At 49.5% G+C, this 23,098-nt stretch overlaps 1 protein-coding gene across 1 annotated transcript in view; it reads left to right on the top strand.

Moving 5' to 3' along the window:
- The window catches only part of LOXL2 (lysyl oxidase like 2), a 101,623-nt gene that overhangs the window by 53,917 nt on the left and 24,608 nt on the right, over window positions 1-23,098 (top strand). Inside the window, exons 5-7 of the mRNA XM_081237576.1 lie at window positions 5,166-5,388; window positions 8,633-8,816; window positions 15,867-16,018. Coding sequence (XP_081093702.1) covers window positions 5,166-5,388; window positions 8,633-8,816; window positions 15,867-16,018 — 559 coding nt within the window. The remainder of the gene's footprint in view (window positions 1-5,165; window positions 5,389-8,632; window positions 8,817-15,866; window positions 16,019-23,098) is intronic.

Raw genomic sequence — 23,098 nt, 5'->3', positions numbered from 1 at the left:
TTACTGAGCAGAGATTCTGCATCTAATGTTGCATCTTGCGAGTTAAGAAGAGCTCTAAGACTTTGGTGAGTTGGCTGAAACAGGGACCAAAAGGAGGCCCTCCACAGCAAATTATAGAAATGCCAGATCCACTTTGGTTTCATGTAGAGAAAGGGGTTCAGAGGCTTGGGGAGACTGGAATGTTGGAGTGGATTTGTCATCTAAGACCTACTCTCCCACCCGGGAGGGTCCAGAAGACAGACTTATCACCATGACCGTGAGGAATGAGTTTGTGAGGGGAGCCCTGGCGTTCTTAAGAGCTCTCTGATTGCTCTTCTCTGTAAGCCAGACCTCAGGGTGGGAGCTGCCGTCACCGCAGGTTGGGAAGCCTAAATGCAATGGGGGTAATCGGATCAGGGGTGGCAGGGGCCAAGTGACAGCATTCAACGCCAAAGGCAAGGTGGGCGTGGCCACTGAATGGCCAGCAGATCAGAATACTCTGACTCCTGCAGACCTGTGGTATTGACCAGTTGATCTAGTTGGCTGGATCGTGGTGTTCCTAGAAGTGAAATAGGAAGCCTCCTCAAATCTGTTTTTTGGGTGGGGGGGCACACCCTGAGTCTTGTGGAATTTTAGTTCCCCGGCCAGGGATTGAACCCTGGCCCTCGGCAGTGAGAGCGTGGAGTCCTAACCACTGGACCGCCAGGGAATTCCCTACTCAATTCTTGATCTGTAAAAGCAGAAAAGTTCTAGGTCAAGAGAACAAAACTCTAACCTGAATCATAAAAACAGGCCCGGCCTCTCAATCAATATCCAGACTTGAGCTAGTTTACAGACCCAGAAGCCCTTGAATGAAGAGGAGGCCAGGTCCCCTTGAAGAAGGACTGTGGCTTACTGCCCAAAATGTATACTGTTAATCATTGGCCCAGCCTTCTCCAAAGGAGGAGATCACTGTATGTTGGGCACGAGGAAATAATCAGAACTTCAGGCACCACTGGACACGGGCTCTGAACTGACACTGATTCCAGGGGCCCAAACATCCCTGTGGCCCACAGTCAGAGTATGGACGTCGGGTGATCAATGGAGTTTGGCCTCAGGTCCACTCATAGTGAGCCCAGTGGGCCCCTGAACCCAACCGGTGGTTATTTCCCTAGGTCCAGAATGCACAATTGGAATAGACATAATCACATAGCAGGCAGAATCTCTACGAAGTCTGGCTTCCTCCTTGGCTGGGGGAGAGCCAGGAGGACTCCTCATTTTTTAGTTGAATCGTTCAGCTCAGTGTTCTTCTAGCCACCCAGCTATCGGGCTAGATACCTCTTTCTTAAGTAGGCTTCCCGCTTGGCCAACGGCTGTCCTGTAACTCCAGTCGCCCACCAATCAGCAGGCCTGGAGTGGGCTGTCCACGCATCCTCCCCAGCGCCTCATATCTGCATCCCCGTATCTGCATCCCAGGGAGGCCTGTGGGAGTGAATCATGGGGGCGGGGTGGGCTCTGGTGGTGGAAGCCTGTGGAGGATCACGGGCAAGTTCCTGTGAGCTGATGTAAGAGGGCAGTGGGGCTGTCTGGGGAGGAAGGAGCAGCTCTGTGTCTGCCGAGGGTGCTTTGCTCTATATTAAGAGCTCAGTACATCTGTTCCTGGGAGAAGCTTGTGGTCATGGAAATCTGGGAGCCAGAAGATGTTCCAGTCCAGTAGGATCTGACCACTCCTTGTGCAGCTGACATCCCTTGGGTGTATTTGCTCGCCCAATGGTAGGGGTGTCATAGCAAGGTGTAACCCCCACCCCCACCCCACCGAGTGCGTTCTCCAGTCTGATGTGGGAGTGTCAGGGGAAAGAAGCTGGAGGCTGTGTTTCCAAGTGCAGGGGCCTTCCAGGGAGTGGGGAGGGGCAATGGCTCTTGGAATTATTAACAGTCCTCCTGTGTAGCCCTGTGCTCTGTCTGTAGCTATGTTGAGCACACATCCTGAATTTTCCAAGACAGTCCTTTTTTCAAAAAAATAAAATTGGGTGGGGGGGCCTCTCCACGTGGCTTGTGGGATCTTAGTTCCCTAACCAGGGATTGAACCTGGGCCACGGCAGTGAAAGCACCGAGTCCTAACCACTGGACCGCCAAGGAACTCCCAAGATAGTCCTTTTTTTTTTTTTTCAAAGATTCTGTGTCATTGCACCCACAGGTACAGTAGAATTACTACCAGTAGCAATTTTTGATTAAGGAAAGATATCAGCAGCATCTGTAGGGTTTTTCCTTCCTCTTTGTTCATATCCCATTCACTCTGAGACAAAGCAGAAACTTCCAGAGATGCTGGACCAGCAGGGACAGGACCCTGCTCCTGCCCATCTGGGGCCAACTTGCCCTGGGCGGCCCCTCCTCTGAGCAGTCCGGCAGTGATGCTATCCAGCTCTCCCTGGCATCTCACTGGATTCCGCCAATCAGGGATGAGCACATAGACCCCAAAGACCTGGGACAGCATGAGAGGACAGGGAGTCCTCCCCGCCCTCCTCCTTTTCGAATCCCACCATCACTCAAGGCCCAGTTCAAACCTACTCTTCCTTGAAGTCGTCCACCATCTCTCTTCTCTCATCTTTCTTTTTTTCCTTTAACCAGTACAGTTTTTATTTATTTATTTGACAGACACTTAGGTAGCCCTTCCAAGTGCTGGGCACTGTGGTTAAGTGCTTTATAAGAATTAACTCATTTAACTATCCTAACAATCTGATGAAGTAGATCCCTTTGCTACATCTGATCTGGAGGTGGGGAAACTGAGGCACAGTGACCTTTCTGTTAACCAATTCATTACTTACTGGTTGGTTATCATTTGAGAAAAAACTTTGACTCACCTTGATCCATATTCTGCCTTCCAAAAAAAACCCCATAAAAACACACAACGCAGGCTAAGAGCTTACCTAGGATATGGTATGGAGACAACCTCAGCCTCACGGACTCCTGGGTGAAGAATTTTTTTTTAAAGGATAAAGATGGTAATTTAATAATAATAAAGGGGTTAACTCATCAAGAGGACATAACAATCTGAAATGTTTATGCACCAAATAACGGATCTTCAAAATACATGAAGTAAAAACTGACAGAACTGCAAGGAGAAATAGACAAATCCATACTTATAGCTGGTGATTTCAGTTCTACTCTCTCAATAATTTATAGAACAAGTAAGAATATAGAAGAGTTGAATGACGCTATCACCCAGTTTGACCTATTTGGCTTTTAGAGAACACTCCACTCAACAACAGCACTATGCAAAATTTTTTCAAGTACACATTAAAAGAAAACATAACCTAGCTAGAACATAAAATATGCCTGGACCATAAATTATGTCTCAATACATTTAAAATGATTCAAGTCATACAAAGCATATTCTGTGAACATGATGGAATCATGTTAGAAATCAATAACAGAAAGATATCTAGAAAATCCCCAAGTATTGGAAACTGTATACCCAGTTCTAAATAATCCTTCTGTCATAAAAGTAATCAAAAGGTAAATTAAAAAGTATTTTGGCCTGAATTAAAATGAAAACACAGTATCTCAAAATATGTGGAATATAGCTAAAGTAGGACTTAGAGGGAAATTTATACTCCTATACTGGAAAAGAAGAAAGGTATCAAATCAGTGACATCAGCTTTCACTCTAAGAAACTAGAAAAAGAAGAGCAGATCAAACTAGGTGAAGATTTTTTTTTTTTTTTTGCCGTACGTGGGCCTTTCACTGTTGTGGCCTCTCCCGTTGCGGAGCACAGGCTCCGGACGTGCAGGCTCAGCGGCCATGGCTCACGGGCCCAGCTGCTCCGCGGCATGTGGGATCTTCCGGGACTGGGGCACGAACCCGTGTGCCCTGCATCGGCAGGCGGACTCTCAACCACTGCGCCACCAGGGAAGCCCCTGGGTGAAGATTTGATGTGGTCTGTGGCTGAGTTTCATCACCATCATAATTTCCATGACGAAACCAAGTGTACTTTGCTTCAGCAGAGGGGATAATTTAAGTCTGCTCTCACTGATTCTCATTGGATTCACATCTTTAATTTTGTCTATCAATGGGAGAGAGGTTTACACTCAACTTGTCCTGCTCATTGACAAAGGGAAATAAAGGCAGAGAAACAAAGGGAAACAAGACAGCATGTTGAAGCTATCTGAAGAGTTTGGGTGACCAACCCTTCTGATTGCTCAGGACTGAGGGGTTTCCTGGGACCAGGGGTCCCATCTCTTTTATTTATTTATTTATTTATTCATTTATCTATCTATTTATCTATCTTTTGAAGTATAGTTGATTTACAATATTGTGTTAGTTTCAGGTGTACAACGAAGTGGTTCAGTTATATATATATTCTTTTATATATATTTATATATAACTTTTCTTCATATATACATATAAAACTGAAGATTCTTTTCCATTATAGGTTATTACAGCATATTGAATATAGTTCCCTGTGCTATGCAGTAGGTCCTTGTTCTTTATCTACTTTACATATAGTTGTGTGTATCTGTTAATCCCAAATCGTAATTCATCCCTCCCCCGTTTCCCCTTTGGTAACCATAAGTTTGTTTTCTATGTCTGTTGAGTCTGTTTCTGTTTTGTATATGAGTTCATTTGTATTAGTTTTTTAGATTCCACATATAAGTGATACCATATAATATTGGGTTGGCCAAAAATTTCGTTTGGGTTTTTCCATAACATCTTGTCTTTTTCTGTCTGACTTAACTTCACTTAGTATGATAATATCTAGGTCCATCCATGTTGCTGCAAATGGCAATATTTCATTCTTTTTTTATGACTAATATTCCATTGTATTTGTCTCTCTTAGATCCCTTTCTGCATTTTGTATTTGTAGGCTTTAGTATTATCTCACTACACTCAGTCCCTTGTCTTCTAGAATGTGAGCTTCCTGGGGGCAGGAGGCCACCACTGCCCTTCCGGGTCCTTCTCCCCAGTGCCCAGCGTGGGCCCAACATGACCAAGGGCTCAGTGAGTGCTGGCAGATGCACCCTGCAGAGCTCTGTCTGGAGTAGGACTGAATCCCAAGAGCAGGGACCGTGCCTCTCTGGTTCCACCACCAGATCCCCAGCAGCTGGCACAATGGCTGGCCCCGGGAAGGGGCCAATGCCCAGTTGTGGAAAAAGGGAGGGGTGGGCACCATGGTGCCTTGGTCACCTGCCCCGTCTTACCTTCTGCAGAATGTTTGCCGCCCGCAAGAAGCAGCGCTATTGGCTATTCTCCATGGACTGCACAGGCACGGAGGCCCACATCTCCAGCTGCAAGCTGGGCCCTCAGGTGTCGCTGGACCCCGTCAAGAATGTCACCTGTGAGAATGGACTGCCGGCCGTGGTGAGTTGTGTGCCTGGCCAGGTCTTCAGCCCTGATGGACCCTCAAGATTCCGGAAAGCCTACAAGCCAGAGGTGAGGATGGGGCAGGTGATTTGGCCACTTGGCACCTGAGGGGGAGGTCTGGTGGTTAAGGGAGCAGAGAGGGACCCCCAAGAGAGAGCAAGGAAATGAAGACCACTTTTCTAGAGGGCAGGAAGGCAGAGGACACCTGTCAGGGCCAGCCCCTCCGATAGATGCCACCTCTAGGGTGTGACAAGAAGCTGAGCCCCTGCCCCTAATCATTAGCACCCCTACCTGTCCTTCCACTGCTGCTGTATTCTGAGGCCAGCGTCCCCTTTGTGGGGGACAGATACACTGGAGAGGAACATGACTCATTACTGACGTCACAGGCTCCGTGTGCTATCTGTGGACCGCATGAAGGGTGGGAGTGGCCACCTGGGGCTCCTGCACAATTCCCGGAGGAATCAAGCATCCTGGGGCCTTTGGAAACACCATCCAACCGTCAAAAGCAGATGAAATCAGCAACTTTCCAACAAGTTTTGGTTTATTCTGCAACAGAAAGGGTGACAGTTTTTAAAAGCTGTCACCGTGATAGTAAATAGAAACGTGCCATCACCACGTCTGTGTGATCTGTACCCGTTATCACGTGATACGTTTGTGAACCAGCCAGTGTGTGTGCGTGTGCGTGTATTCAAGAGATGTCAGTGTACGTCTCTTCACATCAATTACATCCCCACTTCAACTGACTGATTCCTTAGGACAAGCAAACTATCCCAACCACTGGCAGGCTTGACACATCCTCTGAAGACGAGAAAGTGCACTATTCTGTCTTCCCTTGAAAATCATTAGGCAGCTTTTCTGTTTCCTACGCTCCTCTTTTCATATATCCACAGAAGGTCTCTGTGATTTGCATACTCTGAAAATTGCTAATACGGGCCGGTGGGTGGGAAGAGCAGAGGCATGTGTAGGAAAGAGAGCTAATCGTTTAGTAGGGATTGATTCCCTGTATCAGATGAAACCTAATTACTTGGGAGTCCGTCCCCTGGGCCAGGACAGGTTCCAGGTCAGCTCCGATCGCATTAGGGGTAAGATGAGAGAGTAAACTCTGATGGGGGCAGATGGTGTGTCAGGCGGGTCCAGGTAGGGGGGTGGAGTGGAGGGCAGGAGTAGCAACCCCTCCCCAAGCCGAGGCAGCCTCATTCTGTGTCCACTGTCCCTTCTCCATGTCTCTCCCCCTATCTACCCCCCTGCCCTCTCCAATCTCTCCTCTCCATCAACATCTAATGACCTGCTCTTGGACAGGGGCTGATAACACTCATCCAGTGGAAATGAGAAACCCGGGCAGGAGCCGATAAGCCACACTGAGTGCCCCCTCCCAGGCTGGGGTGGCATATTTGGACAAAAGAAGGACCCTTAAACAAAAGGAGTGAAGTGAACACAGCAAGCCCAGGCATCAGCCGGAGGGTGTGGGAACTCTTTGGGGTGTCTTCCTGGCACTTCCGGCCGGAAGCCAGCCCTGTCCCCCTCAGTCCCCACCAGGGCCTCCAAACTGCACAGACCTGACCACACATCACACGTGTGCAGCCAGGCCACACAGGCATGCCTGCAGCCCCTCACGTGCCCCCGCCTCCACTGCCACGTGATTTGACAGCCACATCCTTTCTACAGCCTCAGCCTGAGCCTCTGAGCTTTCCTCCTGTGTCATCCAGAATACCAGGTCCTACTGTTTTGGAATTCCTCTTACTGTGTGGTTGAAAGCAAAGGAATCGAGTTCATACCAGACCAATTCAAAAAAAAAAGAGCAAGCGAGGCTTACATCACATTTTCCCTTGGTTTCTTTCTTTCCTCCAGGGCCAGCTGACTCTGCCTGGCCTCTGCCAGATAGGGTAAGGTTATCTGGGGCTCTGCCTTACGCCTGAGTCACGGATGGTCCGCTCCATGGGAAGGGGACCCTGACATCCAGCTAGAGAGCTTGGGAAAGGAAATGGGGGAAGGGAGAGGTCACGGTTCTACAACAGTCAGGGGCTGGGGCCAGCAGTCGTATCTGTCGTGTTTTCTAAAGCTAGACTAAAGTTTCTTGAAGCCAGTGTGGGTTTTGCACCCCTCCCTGTCCCTCTTTTCTTCTCCCTCTAGTGCCAGGGTCTGTCCCTGAGGTCTGTAAATCTGGGTGGGGACCTTGGCTGGAGGATGGAGACACAGGCTCTCGTTGGATGCCTTGGCCCTCGAGATGACTGCTGTATGTTAATGCTTGAAAAACACCACCTCCAACCAGGCCTGCCTCGTCCAGACCATCAGTGGGTGCGATGAAGGGAGTCCGGGGCTGAGGACTGCACGGGCCAGGGTAGAACAATGACTCTGGTGTGATCCAACACACATAGAAGGGCTGCACAGTCACCCCTGACTCCTTCTGTGTTGAATCAAATGGCATCAGCCATAACTCAGAGCCTCACAGCCTTCTGAGTTCCCCACCCCAGCACACACACACACACACACACACACACACACGCACGCACGCATGCACAGAAACGGATGCAAAGCAGGGTATGTGGGCAGATGGAGTCAAATGACCCGTCTCCCATCTTGTAAGGTGTAATCCAACGGGATTAAGATGCTTGGAGAGTAGGTCTTACTCCTGTGCAATTAATACGCCTTTAAGGCTGCCTCTTCTGAAGAGTTGGGCTGATCTGGACGTGGAGTAGAATCGGGGTGGCGGAGCTGGAGTGGTGACTGCTCATGAGCCCAGCTGCAGGACCGATGTGGGACGTAACCAGTGGGAGGCTCCCCACCCCCTTGCCACGGCCCATCCCAAGTCTTGGCCGCCTCAGTGGGGCCCCGCCCGCTCACTCTCCGTCTTCTCTCTCCTGCCTCTCATGGGCCTGCAGAGCAGGATTCTTGCGGTTGGTCCGTTTAGCGCCCTGGAATCTCCCCCGGGGCTAGACCACAGCACGCTGTTACCAGCAGCATAGACTTATGATCCATTTGGAACCTGCAGGCTTTGGGGGTAGGAGCTTCTTTCTGTAGCTCTGAAGCTTGAGGTTCTGGAGGTCCCCGAGCAAGTACGGGGTGGGGTGATGGGCTGATGAGGGTCCCTGATGGGCTCCCCAGTGGTCCAGGACGAAAGGTCCACGAGCAGGCTGCAAAGGGAGCGCACAGCCAGCCGACCACGCAGAGTGAGCATGCGCGCCTCCACCCCTCCGCGGGCACACGCACAGGTGGAGCGCTGTCAGCTTCTAGCCTGGGGCCGGGGTTTGGAGTGGGGAGGGGTTGGGAAAGGAAGGGAGTGAGCTGCACTCAGCAGGACCATGTGTCTCTTCAGCAACCCCTGGTGCGGTTGAGAGGAGGTGCCAACGTCGGGGAGGGCCGCGTGGAGGTGCTCAAGAACGGAGAATGGGGTACCGTCTGCGACGACAAGTGGGACCTGGTGTCCGCCAGCGTGGTCTGCAGAGAGCTGGGCTTCGGGAGCGCCAAAGAGGCCATCACAGGCTCCCGGCTGGGGCAAGGTAAGGCGTGGGGAGGACGTTCTGTGCCTCTCTTCACGGAAAGTGTCACATGGGGAGCCCAGCGCGGGGCTGGCTGGCCTCATCCTTTCCAGGCTCTTCTTGCTTTGCCTCCTCCCTCCAGCAGCTGCTGCTCTATTAGACAATCCCAGGCCTCTCTCCAGGCAGTTGGAGCTGGAAGGGCCTTAGGGACTATTGAGTGCCCATTTCACGGATTTGGAAGCTGAGACCCAGAGAAGGAAGTAAACGACCGAGACGAGACAGCATGTTAGCACCCAATGAACATTCTAATGGAGGCCTACCCAACTCCTAACCCAGTGCTCCCCACAGCCCCAGTGAAAACACTGGAATTTCCAGGTCCTTCCCCCAGGAGAAGACCTCAGAATTCATGAGGCTATGGACCACCCCGGGCACAAAAGAATCCTGAATGTCATCTTACTTTTCCACCCTCAGTTAGCACCACAAACATCCTCTCCCTGCCGCCCGAGACTGGGAACAGGATGCCCTGCTCCCGATGTCATGAGATGCCAACAAAAGAAGGGCCTGGTTTTTATTCAGTGTCTCAAACAGATCTTTCCTTTGAGCAAAGAACAAGAGTATAGGAGGCTGTCAAGCAGGTCACCCTGTTGAGAGGAATGCTGTAAACATGACATGGCAAGACAACAGATAACTTCCCCTCCCGACCCCCATGAAGACCACTGCCCTGTGCCAGCCCTGGTCCTGCAGAGGGTGGAGTCTTTGCCCCAAACAGACTCTGCAGCCCAGCGAGCGTCCAGTGCCCCCCCCACCCCCCCACCCAGGGGGACTTTGTGTGTTGAGCAAATGAAACCAATCATCTGCAGGAATCTTTTCAGTGTTGACCCCCAGGGAGGCTGCTGCAGACCGGGGGCTGCCGTGGCTGGGAGGGGGTGGGGAGGGAGGAGAGGGGGCTGCAGACGAGGGTGGGCTGTCCTATCCCGTGAGGAGAGGATGTTTCCACACTGTCAGAAACAACACCATCACCCCACAGAAAGGAGTATGGTGAGGTCATTGGCCACAACCTGGAGGAAATATCAGCCCAGTGGACCCGAGAGACAGTCTTGGAATGATAGATGCCGCTGCAGCAGAAGAGCTCAGAGGTCATCTTGTCCAACAGATGAGGAATCTGAGGCTCTGGAGAGCGAGCCTGAGGTCACACTTATAGTTAGTGGCAGAGAAAGATTGAAACTCAGGTCTTCTAACTCTCAGATGTGGGCTTCTCCCTTCTACCCACCTGTCTCAGCCTGCTCACGTTCAGAGCATCTCTACCTCCAATCCCTGCAAGCTTCCTGGGGTCTACTGAAGTTTGAGGGTCTAGGGTGGACTAGAACGTTCCTTCGTGCCAGCCGTCAGTGACCTCAGTGACAATCTTTCTCCTCCCCTGTCGTGGTGAGCTCTTTGCGGTTCCCTTGGATCTCGAATATTCCCACAGTCCATTGTACTAATTGGCTAATGTGTTGGTTTGTGGCCACCCCAGGCCTACAGGACAAAGACCACTCATTCTGAGGAAGAAACAAGCACCGGCTGACATAAACATTCCATTTATCATGGGTGTGTGCTATTTGACCTAATTATTTCACTGCCCAGAGCAGCCAAAATTTTCCCAGGGCCCACAGAACTCTGGGAGAAAGAGACATCTGGCATTTTCAGTGCTGTCCTTGAAAGAACCACTGGATGATTTATCATCTTCTGCCACACTGGGCAGGTCAACTCTGGTAGGCAGAAAGGGAAAAGTCCACATTTGATGTCAAGCCACAGAGCAGTCAGGGTCCATCCTCAGCCCTGCCTCTAGCTGGTGGACCAAGTTTCCACACCCACAGCGAGGGTAGTGAAAGGGCAAGTGCTGAGGGGCGGGCAGTCTGAGTCCTGGTCCTGGCCCTGCCACCTACATGCTCGGTGGGCTTGAGCAAACTTCTGGGTCTCAGATCCTTCACTGGATTCACGGTGTCTGAGGTTCTGTCTGTCCAGCCTCCTGAGATCCTGAGACCTGTTCTTATCACCAGCATGGATGTTAGGTCAGAATCAGGCACTGTGCTTTGTGTTCTGAGATTCCCTGTACACATCTGAACTCCAGCTGTCTGTTCACACAACTGGCTCCCACCATGCCTGACTCATAGTGCTCTGGAGACATTCATTTTATCAAGAATGAATGAATGAGGGACTTCCCTGGCAGTCCAGTGGTTAGGACTCCGTGCTTCCACTGCAGGGGGCACGGGTTGGATCCCTGGTTGGGGAACTAGAGAATCCCACAAGCCTCGCAGTGTAGCCAAAAAAGAAAAAAAAAAAAGGAATGAATAAATGAATGAGTTCCAGTTGCATAAGTAGGGTGAGCTGAACAAGCACTTGGTAAAGAAGTTCCAACACTCCAGACCCACGCTGTCCAACAGACATAGAATGTGAGCCACATATGTAATGTTGACATTTTCTAGTAGCCACGTAAAGAACAAATAAAAAGAAACAGATGAAATTCATTTTAATAATCTATTTTACTTAATATTGTATATAATATTTCCAAGATATTTGACTTCAACATGTAATCAGTATAAATGCTCTTGATGAGATAGTTCACAGGTAGGTACTGACTCTCTGACATGCAGGATGCGTTTTGCACTTACAGCCCATCTTGGTCTGGACTGGCCACATTCCAAGTGCTCGGCGAGGTGGCAGCTGCTGCGCTGGATGGGGCAGCTCCAGAACAGTGCCTTTCAAACCCTTTTGCTTGAAACCGCCCATCAGAAATACTGACAGCACATGCACGTAAAGCTTCGAAGCATAGGTCTCTGGAAACAGTGCTTCCCTTTATAACATGCAAAACGCTGTGCGTTGTCCTAGTCTATTCTACTGTGATCGTCAAAATCTGATGGCAACCTGCAGAGTTGTTTGTGGGTCCCAAGTCCATAACATCGTTCTAGCAGGTTGGACATGGCTTCTCCCCAGCATCCTCTCCTGCCCCAGGCCTGTGGTCACCGGGGCCAGGGTTTGCACGTGGGGGAAGAGCAAGACCAAGGTGAAGGTGGGGGAGGCATCATGCCTGGGAGGGATTCAGAGGACAGTCCAGAGCCCAGGAGGAGGGGAAAGCTGGGGTCAGGATACAGCAGGTCAAACCCAGCTTGACCAAAGGAGCCAGCAACCCAGAGACACCACTGGGCAAGGGCTGGGCTGGACCCCCAGGCCAGTGTCCTTCAGCGACACCTCACACCCTGCCCAACCCACCCCAGAACTGGGTGGTGTAGGGAAGAGGGTAAGAAACCCTGGTCCTCCCACCTCTGTGCTCTGCCCTGCTGTGCCACGAATGTGCATGCTTCAGGAAAGTGGGCCCTGCCCTCTGGGGCCTCATCCCCAGACGTCTGTAGACAGCCACGTCAGTTTACATAAGTTAGGCCAGAAGGAGCCTAACCAGTTGTTAGCTGGAGTCTAAAGCGTGTTAGGCTCTTGCGTTAATCTTTTCTCTCCTGTCCAGTCCTGTAGTCTAGCAATCCGTACGCGTTCATTGAGTACTGTTTGGGCCGGAGCCTGGAACAGAGAATTCATTTATTCCACATTTATAGTAATGGTTTCTACTCTCCAGGAGGTCACGTCAAGTGAGAGAAATAAGAAATAACCCCAATCAAAGCGCTTTTACACTAACAAGTAGGCGATGATATATAAGAAATAACCCTGATAATAATTCTTACCCTTTACTGAGTCCCTGGTAACTTGACACACTTTGTCTCATCCAGTCCTAATAATCCCAACCGTGCAAGATAGATATCGTCATTGCCCTTTACAGATGAGGAAAGTGGAGTTCCTGAAGGTTCCATCACTGCCCAAGGAGACACAGGCTGCATCCACTCTCAGGCTCAGCACCCAGCTCATTGCCTTGTGAGCCAGGGAGGGGCGTAAAAAGTAAATGCTGCAGACGAGGGTGAGGTCGTTCAAGCTGAGCCATAAAGGAGGAAGGATCCACAGTGATCCTTGAAGGCAGGCCTCTGCTTAGATGGGCAGAAAGGAGGAGGGGTGTCGGGGGGCAGGAGGCAGAGGCGGCACCCCTAGATGAAGGGGAACATAGGCGCTTCCAACAGCTCAGCTCTTTCCCAGAGCAAACTTCTGCTCTTTTCCAGCCTAGGGTTTCCTCTCCTGACTCTCCTGAATGAGCTTCAGAAACTCAGGAAGATCATGCTGTGGGGTCAGACTGCCTGGTTTGAATACTGGTTCCTCCATCAGCCCAGTTACTTAATCTTTGGTCTTCTGTGGGGACCATTTTGTTGGGGTGATTAAATGAGTTAATATAAACAATGTGTTTAGGACAGAATCCAACACATAGTGAGTGCTCAATAAATATTAGGTACAATCTCCACCACCATAGTCATCACCATCACCACCATCATCATCATCATCACCATCACCACCATCACCATCATCATCACCATCACCACCATCATCACCACCAACACCATCATCATTACCGCCAGTACCATCATCACTGTCATCATTGCCATTATCACCATCATCACTATCCTCACAATCATCAAACGAGCCACTGCTCTAACTGGATACTCAAATCCAAGGTTGCTCTGTGTTTCTGAGCCCATCTTAATTCATGAGCTGTGGCCCTGCTTGCTTCAGAGTCCCTGTTGGGGATCTGTATTTTGCATAGCCTTTCCGCTCTGAGTCCTTGGATATTTCCAGCCATAGTGACTGATGTGTTTTTATCAATTTTATAAAATTCCAAGGAATTGGAAGCTTCGTCATTTATGAATTTCCAGGGAAATGGAAACTTGGTTCTTACCTGTCACAGGGGGTTCCCCTGGAATTTAATTTTGGGGCTCCGTGAGCCTAGATACCAGGTGTCTCCAAAAGCCAAGAGCCGAGGGTCCCTCCTTTGGACTCCAAAGCACAGGAAGTCACCTCCATCTTTATCATTTACCACATGATATTACAAGTCTTTGTGTAAGTGTCTGCCTCCCCCAGGCACTAACTGTGAGCTTGTCATGGCAGGGCCTGCCTTAATTCCTCTGTGAGTCCCCAACACCTGGCAGAGAGGCTGACATCAGCAGGGACTTAGTGAAGTCAAAGACATCCACTCAGATGCTGCTTGCAACACTTCCTGTTTGCCAGGCTCTTGTTGGGAATTCACAAGGCACACAGACCTAGTGCCTGCCCTCGTGGGGCCTCCCACCCAGTGGGGAAGCAGACAGACATTGAACAGGGAGGCACTTGAGTGCAGTGTGAAGCAGAGTGCTCAGTGGGGGCTCCCCGAGGGGACCCAGCCTAGATGCGGCTCAGAAAGGCTGTGCCATCAAAGTGGCATCAAAGCTGAGCCCTGAAGGATGAGCAGGAGTTCGCTGCTGAGGAGGGGGAGGAAGAAGATCCGGGCGGAGGGAAATGCTTGGCTCAATGGAACAGCCAAAGGGAGGCTGGTGTGGCCGAGCTAGGGAGGAGCAGGCAAAGCTGGAACGCTAAGTGGAGGCCTATCCCTGGTTGGACCATTTGGGGACTGTGGATTTTACCCTGAAGTGCAGTGAGAAGCCATCACAGGGGTTTAAGGCAGGGGGTGACATGATTCAATGTGCATTAAAAAATCTCTTGGGCTGTGCGTGGCAAATATTTTGGACTAAGAGAGCCGGAGGGAGACTAGAGGCTATTTCATTCGTCCTACTGGGAGATGACAGGGTTGGACTAGTGTCGTGGTGGCAGAAATGAAAAGCACTGAGATTTGGGGGAGCGAACAGAACATGGTGAAGGATTGCTTGTCTGTGATAAAGGAGGAGGCGGCGGTGCCTCTGGGTTCTGCTGAGAGCGGCCAGGTGGATGGAGGTGCCACTTCCTGAGATGGGGAGGTGCTGGCGGAAAAACACACTGGAGAAGGCCCTCCTGCTGGAATTAGAAAGGACAAAAGCAGATGAGTCTTTCAAGAAGTTCTCCCTGAAGGGGAGGAAAGTGACAGGCCAGAGGGAGGTGGAGGGTCAGGGGAGGGTCGTTGTAAAGATGGGAGATTTTAGCACGTTTGGGTGCTGAGGGACCGACCCGAACCGGAGGAGGGTGGTGAGGACCAGGAGAGAGAGGAGAACGCAGGGCAAGACAGGGTCCAAGGTGGGCTTCCAGGCAGTCAGGAGCTCCCGGAAAGAACTGGACTTGGATCCATCTTGATGGGCAAGACAGAGGAGAGGCGGGTGTGTGAGCTGAGCTGAGCTGAATGCCAGACAGACGGAATTCCCTCTCCCCAGCAGTGGGAGGCTCCCCCTTGTCACCCCGGTGCCCGTAAGGGGAGCTTCCCGCATGCACACTAGAGGTCCTTGCTGAATGTCTTCCGTCTGCCCTTACAGCTCCACTCTCCGCCTTGCCCACATGGTCCAGGGTCCTGGGAGGCAGGCTTGGGTGTGGCCAGCTGAGAGCCCTGGGGGAGACTGGAGGTGGGGAGAGTGGAGGGGCCAGGTCTTTATTCTCCTTGTGGGCCACTGTGTCCCTCCACCGAGGGTAACGGCTCTTCAAAGGTGGCCTTTTCGCTCTCCTGAGCCAGATATTGGCACCCTCCCTTTACTCCTGCAGGCCTGGGGGTGGCCTCTGCGCCCCAGGGTTATTAGCCCACAAGTCCTGGACTATCCACTGTGATTTTGTGATTTCCCCATGCTCTGTCTATACCTTTATTTTTAAAATCTCTTTCTCTAACTCAGATCATCCAATTTGAGAATGCCATCTCTTTCCTGCAGGGAGCCTGACTACACAGGGACAGTCACCCCTTTCGGATTCATCAGTGCATGGAATGTTGTCCTCTAGTCCAACCCCTTCATTTCAGTGAGAAAATGATATTCAGAGAGGCTGAGTGAGTTGGTCAAGGTCACACAAGTTAGTAGCAACTTTTGTTTCTTCTCATGGAAGAAATGATTCCCAAGACAAGAAAAAATTCTCTCCAGGTAGAAGAGGCCTGGGTCATCGAGCTGATTATAGGAGGTGGTTGGGAGGATTTTGAGGATGGCAGAGGCATGTTCTTATTGTCTGGAACTTTCTTTCCCATCCTAGAAGCTTTCATAGCCTATGTGCATTTTCCATCCCCAGGGATAGGACCCATCCACCTCAATGAAATCCAGTGCACCGGGAATGAGAAGTCCATCATAGACTGCAAGTTCAATGCTGAGTCTCAGGGCTGCAACCATGAAGAAGATGCTGGTGTGAGATGTAACATCCCCGCCATGGGCTTCCAGAAAAGGGTAAGGAGCCTGGACGCCCAGAGGGAACTCTGTTATATTTTGGTCACTGAAGCCCCAGAAAATGTAGACCAGGTGGCCTCAGGCTAAAGCTTTCCAACAGGTGGTCGTAGGGTGCTCTGATGATGAGCTCAGAAAGTTGTCAGGCTCTGCTGCTCTCACTGTTGGTGACCGTCACCTGGCCTTGGTGGAGGAGCGAAATGAAAAGACACATGGATGAGCTCTACTGGCCTTACTGGCAGATGCTGGGGATCCACTGTGCACCACGCCCTGCACTGGGGCTGGCCATACAGGGTGATTGTAACTCAGTCCTTCCTGCGAGGTATTCAAGTGCCCTTGGCAAAAGCCCTTTCCAAGAACCCAGAGGAACCACATTACAGCAGGTCTGCAAATCACACAGATCTAAGCACAATACACATAGTATCTGGGGACCGAAGACTGTATTCTGGCTTCCAGAGGGAAAGAAAAGGGAACCTTTACAGCGTTATGTCCGAGACACATCCCTCCCTTCCTGAGATGGGGTCTCTAAAAACCTGCATCGTGTCCCCTCGTGTGGGTGACCTTTCCCACAGGGGTGGCCAACAGGATGAACTCCTCTTTGCCAGGAGGTCGTCTATCCAATCCTCCAAAAAGGCCCGGTAAACCCTATTTAATGCTCTTCACTAAGCCATGAATTTGGTACAGGGCTGACACATTGGAAGAACTTCTTGAAGGCTTATTTTTAAAATGAGCAGATGCAGACACATCAGGGTACAGAATGGCTCCCCAGCCAGGTGCCTGCTCTGACAATGATTCTTGGCCTTGGCACCAGCATGTCAAAGGCACTACTGGACTGGTCAGCCACAACAGTTCACCGCCCAATGGGGCCAAAAATGTGGACCCAACAGCCCTCAGCCAAGCCAGGCATTTGCTTGGGGGTGAGCAGGAGCGAGGGCCACAGCCCCACAGCTGCAGGGAGGGCTTGCCATGTGTAATTGCTGAGCAGCATTCCAAGAAAGCCATAACAGAGCTATAAAAGCTGACGTGCCAAGAGTCCCAGTATGCTGGGGCACCATTCTCTTCAGACAGATTGGACTTGGGTGGAATGGGGTTTTCAACCCAAAGGAAAGACCTAGGCCAAAGAAAGTGAAGTTTTCCAGAAGGGTTTTATGGTAGGTGGAGCTGAGCTTGCCCATGTGCCGGTCATGCCAGTGGGGGCACCACACTCCCAGCACAAACAGCCCTCACCCTCTCATGGGCCCTCCAGGCTCTAAAAGATGAGCCCAGTGCCCAAGCATAGGGCGTGGGAGAGTTTTACGCCTGGATCTGCCATTTCTATCCCCCGGGAAGGAAAAGAAGGATGTCACCTCTGAAAGAAATCCCTGTGGGCTGTATGAGCCGTCTCCCATGTCAGTGGGCCAGGCTTCTGCAGGGCCTGCCTTGGGGCTCCTAAGGGCATTGGTAACACCACTGAGCAGAAAAACCAAGACTCCCAAGCTTTATCACTGTGTTAGTTTTCTGGGGCTGCCATAGCAAAATACCACAGACTGGGTGGCTTAAACAATAAAAATTTATATTCTCAGAGTCTGGAGGCTGGAAGTCCAAGATCAAGGTGTCGGCAGGGTTGGTTTCTCTTGAGGCCTCTCCCCTTGGCTTGCAGATGGCCGCCTTCTCACTGTGTCCTCACATGGCCTTTCCTCTGTGCACACACATCCCTGGTGACTCTTTCTCTTCTAAGGAAACCAGTCCTACTGGATTAGGGCCCATCCATATGATCTCATTTAACCTTAGTTACCTCTTGAAAGGCCCTAAGTCCAAGTGAGTCACATTTGGACTAACATGGGGGTTAGGGCTTCAGCATATGAATTTTGGGGGGGACACAAGTCAGTTCATGACAGTCACGCACTAGCTGATTCCTTAATTAATCTCTTTAAGGTTTCAGTTTCTCCTCAGAAAATAAAGAGGTGAGAGAGGTGATTCCTAGCTTCCCTTCCAGCCCGCAGTTCATTAGGAAATTGACTTCTCTATTGAATGACTAATAAAACTCAGAGACTTGGGTCCAGGTGGTTTTGTCCATCCAGCCACAGCAGAGCTGCGTTTCTTTCATTGCTGGGGTGAGACGCCAAGGCAGGGAGGCTCTGGGACTGGCAGGTGGGTTTATCAGGCGAGCTAATCCACGCAGGGGCCCTGGCACCTTTGCTGACCTCTAGTTCCCCTCTGAACTGTGAGCCTGGCCCTGACTGGGTAGCAGGACCAAGCCCACATGTGGAATGTGAGTTGGAGAATGCCCATGCTTGCTTTCATGCTAACATCTGTGTTGTGTTACCTCGCTTCCTACCCACCACCTCCAAAAATAGGTGTGGGACTGGTGAACCACAACGTTATCAAAACACAGGGCGGCCTCGCCGTGCCCCACTGGCTGGAAGTGGGTGTTTTGTTTTCCCTGTTCATGCTCAGAAAACTTCAGCTGCCTGCGCTTCACTCCCTTCTTTCAAACCCCATACTGCTCCCACCGAGAATCAAAGGAATAGGAAAAAAGAAATGCCTTGGGTTGTTTTAAAAAAAAAAAAGCAGGGCTTCCCTGGTGGCGCAGTGGTTGAGAGTCTGCCTGCCGATGCAGGGGACACGGGTTCGTGCCCCGGTCCGGGAAGATCCCACATGCCGCAGAGCGGCTGGGCCTGTGAGCCATGGCCACTGAGCCTGCGCGTCCGGAGCCTGTGCTCTGCAACGGGAGGAGCCACAACAGTGAGAGGCCCACATACCGCAAAAAAACAAAAAACAGTGGAGGAGGCTTGACCTCCCCTGGCATCCTTGAAGTGTAATGAGGTGGAGAGGGTGCAGGCCAGAGGCTCCTGGCTGATCCCGAGGCCTCTTGGGGTTCCACCAATGCTAGTAGAGTCAGAGCATTGAGCCAGGCCACTTCCAGAATGGGACACCCAGGAGAGGGGCCCTGGAAATAGAGAGTTGTGTCCTGGTCTGAGTTTGAACTTCATGGCTGGCCTCTTTTGTTCCCTCCAGAGTTTTCTAGAAAATGAGAAAAGGCCCCCAATGCATCTTGAGGTGCCTGGATTCCTCCCGGGGTGATGGAACCCTGCTCCCTGTTACAGAGGCTGCTCCAGGCTTGCTTAGCCTTGGACGCACGGGCACAGCTTGGAGCTTTGGGGAGTGCTTCAAGGAGAGGCCCCAGCTCCCCACTGGCGACTCCAAGTTTTCCTTGCCCCGGAGTCAGTGTGCAGCCACATTCTTCAGCCAGAGCCTCTCAGACTTCTGTTGGCTCCAAAACCTAGGACAGAACACATGGCCAACAAACTTTGGCTGCACAGGCAGTGGTGGACAAAGGACAGGGACCCTCCCAGAGAGAGCCCTTGAGACAGGAGCCTTCACACTGAGACTTAATCTTGGGGCCCCACTGCTCTCTGGTAGTGGGACAAAATGTGAACTGTGGGTTCTTTAGGCTCCCCCCACCTTCATCTTTCACTGACCTTGGGGCAACAAAATGAAGTCAGTTTTGAGGGGCAGTGGCCTATGAAGGGGGTAGCGGAGGTAGCTATCAGCCCCCAGTGCAGTCAGTAAGACAGGGCACACACTGTAGGGAGATAAAAAATAATGACAAACCCAATTAAAAGTCATTCTGCTTTTTTTTTTTGAATTTTTGAATTTTATTTATTTTTTTGTACAGCAGGTTCTTATTAGTTACCCATTTTATACATATTAGTGTATATATGTCAGTCCCAATCTCCCCCCCCCACCACATCCCCCCCTTGCTGTCCATACGTTTGTTCTCTACATCTGTGCCTCTAATTCTGCCCTGCAAACCGGTTCATCTGTACCATTTTTCTAAGTTCCACATATATGCGTTAGTATACGATATTTGTTTTTCTCTTTCTGACTTACTTCATTCTATATGACAGTCTCTAGATCCATCCACGTCTCTACAAATGACCCAATTTCGTTCCTTTTTATGGCTGTGTAATATTCCATTGTATATATATACCACATCTTCTTTATCCATTCATCTGTCGATGGGCATGTAGGTTGCTTCCATGACCTGGCTATTGTAACTAGTGCTGCAGTGAACATTGGGGTGCATGTGTCTTTTTGAATTCTGGTTTTCTCTGGGTATATGCCCAGTAGTGGGATTGCTGGGTCATATGGTAATTCTATTTTTAGTTTTCTAATGACCCTCCATACTGTTCTCCATAGTGGCTGTATCAGTTTACCTTTGCACCAACAGTGCAAGAGGGTTCCCTTCTCTCCACATCCTCTCCAGCATTTGTTGTTTGTAGATTTTCTGACGATGCCCATAATAACTGGTGTTATTTTCTTTGTTTCTATTTCATTTATTTCTGCTCTGATCTTTACGATTACTTTCCTTCTACTAACTTTGGGTTTTGTTTGTTGTTCTTTCTCTAGTTCCTTTAGGTGTAAGGTTAGATTGTTTATTTGAGATTTTTCTTGTTTCTTGAGGTAGGCTTGTATAGCTCTAAACTTCCCTCTTAGAACTGCTTTTGCCGCATCCCATAGGTTTTGGATCGTCGTGTTTCCATTGTCTCTAGGTATTTTTTTATTTCCTCTTTGATTTCTTCAGTGATGTCTTCGTTATTTAGTAATGTATTGTTTAGCCTCCATGTGTTTGTGTATTTTACCTTTTTTTTCCCCTGTAATTGATTTCTAATCTCAAAGCGTTGTGGTCAGAAAAGATGCTTGATATGATTTCAGTTTTCTTAAATTTACTGAGGCTTGATTTTGTGACCCAAGATGTGATCTATCCTGGAGAATGTTCCGTGCGCACTTGAGAAGAAAGTGTAATCTGCTGTTTTTGGATGGAATGTCCTATAAATATCAATTAAATCTGTCTGGTCTATTGTGTCATTTAAAGCTTCTGTTTCCTTATTTATTTTCATTTTGGATGATCTATCCGTTGGTGTAAGTGAGGTGTTAAAGTCCCCCACTATTATTGTGTGACTGTCGATTTCCTCTTTTAGAGCTGTTAGCAGTTGCCTTATGTGCTGAGGTGCTCCTATGTTGGGTGCATATATATTTATAATTGTAATATCTTCTTCTTGGCTTGATCCCTTGATCTATGTAGTGTCCTTCCTTGTCTCTTGTAACATTCTTTATTTTAAAGGCTATTTTAACTGATGAGTATTGCTATTCCAGCTTTCTTTTGATTTCCCTTTGCAAAGAATATCTTTTTCCATCCCCTCACTTTCAGACTCTGTGTGCCCCTAGGTCTGAAGTGGGTCTCTTCAGTAGACAGCATATAGATGGGTCTTGTTTTTGTATCCATTGAGTGAGCCTGTGTCTTTTGGTTGGAGCATTGAATCCATTCATGTTTAAAGTAATTATTGATATGTATGTTCCTATGACCATTTTCTTAATTGTTATGGGTTTATTTTTGTTGGTCCTTTTCTTCTCTTGTGTTTCCCACTTAGTGAAGTTCCTTTTGCATTTGTTGAAGAGCTCGTTTGGTGGTGCTGAATTCTCTTAGCTTTTGCTTGTCTGTAAAGCTTTTGATTTCTCCATCAAATGTAAATGAGATCCTTGTGGGGTAAAGTAATCTTGGTTGTAGGTTCTTCCCTTTCATCACTTTAAATATATCATGCCACTCCCTTCTGGCTTGTAGAGTTTCTGCTGAGAATTTAGCTGTTAACCTTAAGGGAGTTCCCTTGTATGTTATTTGTTGTTTTTCCCTTGTTGCTTTCAATAATTTTTCTTTGTCTTGAATTTCTGTCAGTTTGATTACTGTGTGTCTTGGCATGTTTCTCCTTGAGTTTATCCTGCCTGGGACTCTCTGTGCTTCCTGGACTTGGGTGGCTATTTCCTTTCCCATGTTAGGAAAGTTTTCGACTATAATCTCTTCAAATATTTTCTCGGGTCCTTTCTCTCTCTCTTCTCCTTCTGGGACCCCTATAATGTGAATGTTGTTGCATTTAATGTTGTCCCAGAGGCCTTTTAGGCTGTCTTCATTTCCCTTCATTCTTTTTTCTTTATTCTGTTCCTCAGCAGTGAATTCCACCATTCTGTCTCCAGGTCACTTATCCGTTCTTCTGCCTCAGTTATTCTACTGTTGATTCCTTCTAGTGTATTATTCATTTCAGTTATTGTATTGTTCATCTCTGTTTGTTTGTTCTTTAATTCTTCTAGGTGTTTGTTTTTTAAATTTTCTAGGTCTTTGTTAAATATTTCTTGCATCTTCTCGATCTTTGCCTGCATTCTTTTTCCAAGGTCCTGGATCATCTTCACTACCATTATTCTGAATTCTTTTTCTGGAAGGTTGCCTATCTCCACTTCATTTAGTTGTTTTTCTGGGGTTTTGTCTTGTTCCTTCATCTGGTACATAGCCCTCTGCCTTTTCATCTTGTCTGTCTTTCTGTGATTGTGGTTTTTGTTCCACAGGCTGCAGGATTGTAGTTCTTCTTGCTTCTGCTGTCTGCCCTCTGGTGGATGAGGCTATCTAAGAGGCTTGTGCAAGTTTCCTGATGAGAGGGACTGGTGGTCGGTAGAGCTGGCTGTTGCTCTGGTGGGCAGAGCTCAGTAAAACTTTAATCTGCTTGTCTGCTAATGGGATGGGTGGGGCTGGGTTCCCTCCCTGTTGGTTGTTTGGCCTGAGGTGACCCAACACTGGAGCCTACACAGCTCTTTGGTGGGGCTAATGGTGGACTCTGGGAGGGCTCACGCCAAGGAGTACTTCCCAAAACTTCTGCTCGCAGTGTCCTTGTCCTCAGAGTGAGACACAGGCACCACCCCCCCGCCTCTGCAGGGACCCTCCAACACTAGCAGGTAGGTCTGGTTCAGTCTCCTCTGGGGTCACTGCTCCTTCCCCTGGGTCCCGATGCGCACACTACTTTGTGTGTGCCCTCCAAGAGTGGAGTCTCTGTTTCCCCCAGTCCTGTCAAAGTCCTGCAATCAAGTCCCGCTAGACTTTGAAGTCTGATTTTCTAGGAATTCCTCCTCCCATTGCTGGACCCCCAGGTTGGAAAGCCTGACGTGGGGCTCAGAACCTTCACTCCAGTGGGTGGACTTCTGTGGTATAAGTGTTCTCCGGTTTGTGAGTCACCCACCTAGCAGTTACGGGATTTGATTTTATTGTGATTGCTCCCC

Source organism: Mesoplodon bidens (genome assembly GCF_964165515.1).
Source record: "Mesoplodon bidens genome assembly, chromosome: 6".
In the NCBI taxonomy this organism is placed as follows: Eukaryota; Metazoa; Chordata; class Mammalia; order Artiodactyla; family Ziphiidae; genus Mesoplodon; species Mesoplodon bidens.
The sequence above is the reverse complement of the archived record's forward strand: the minus strand, read 5'-3'. Positions and strand labels throughout refer to the sequence as shown.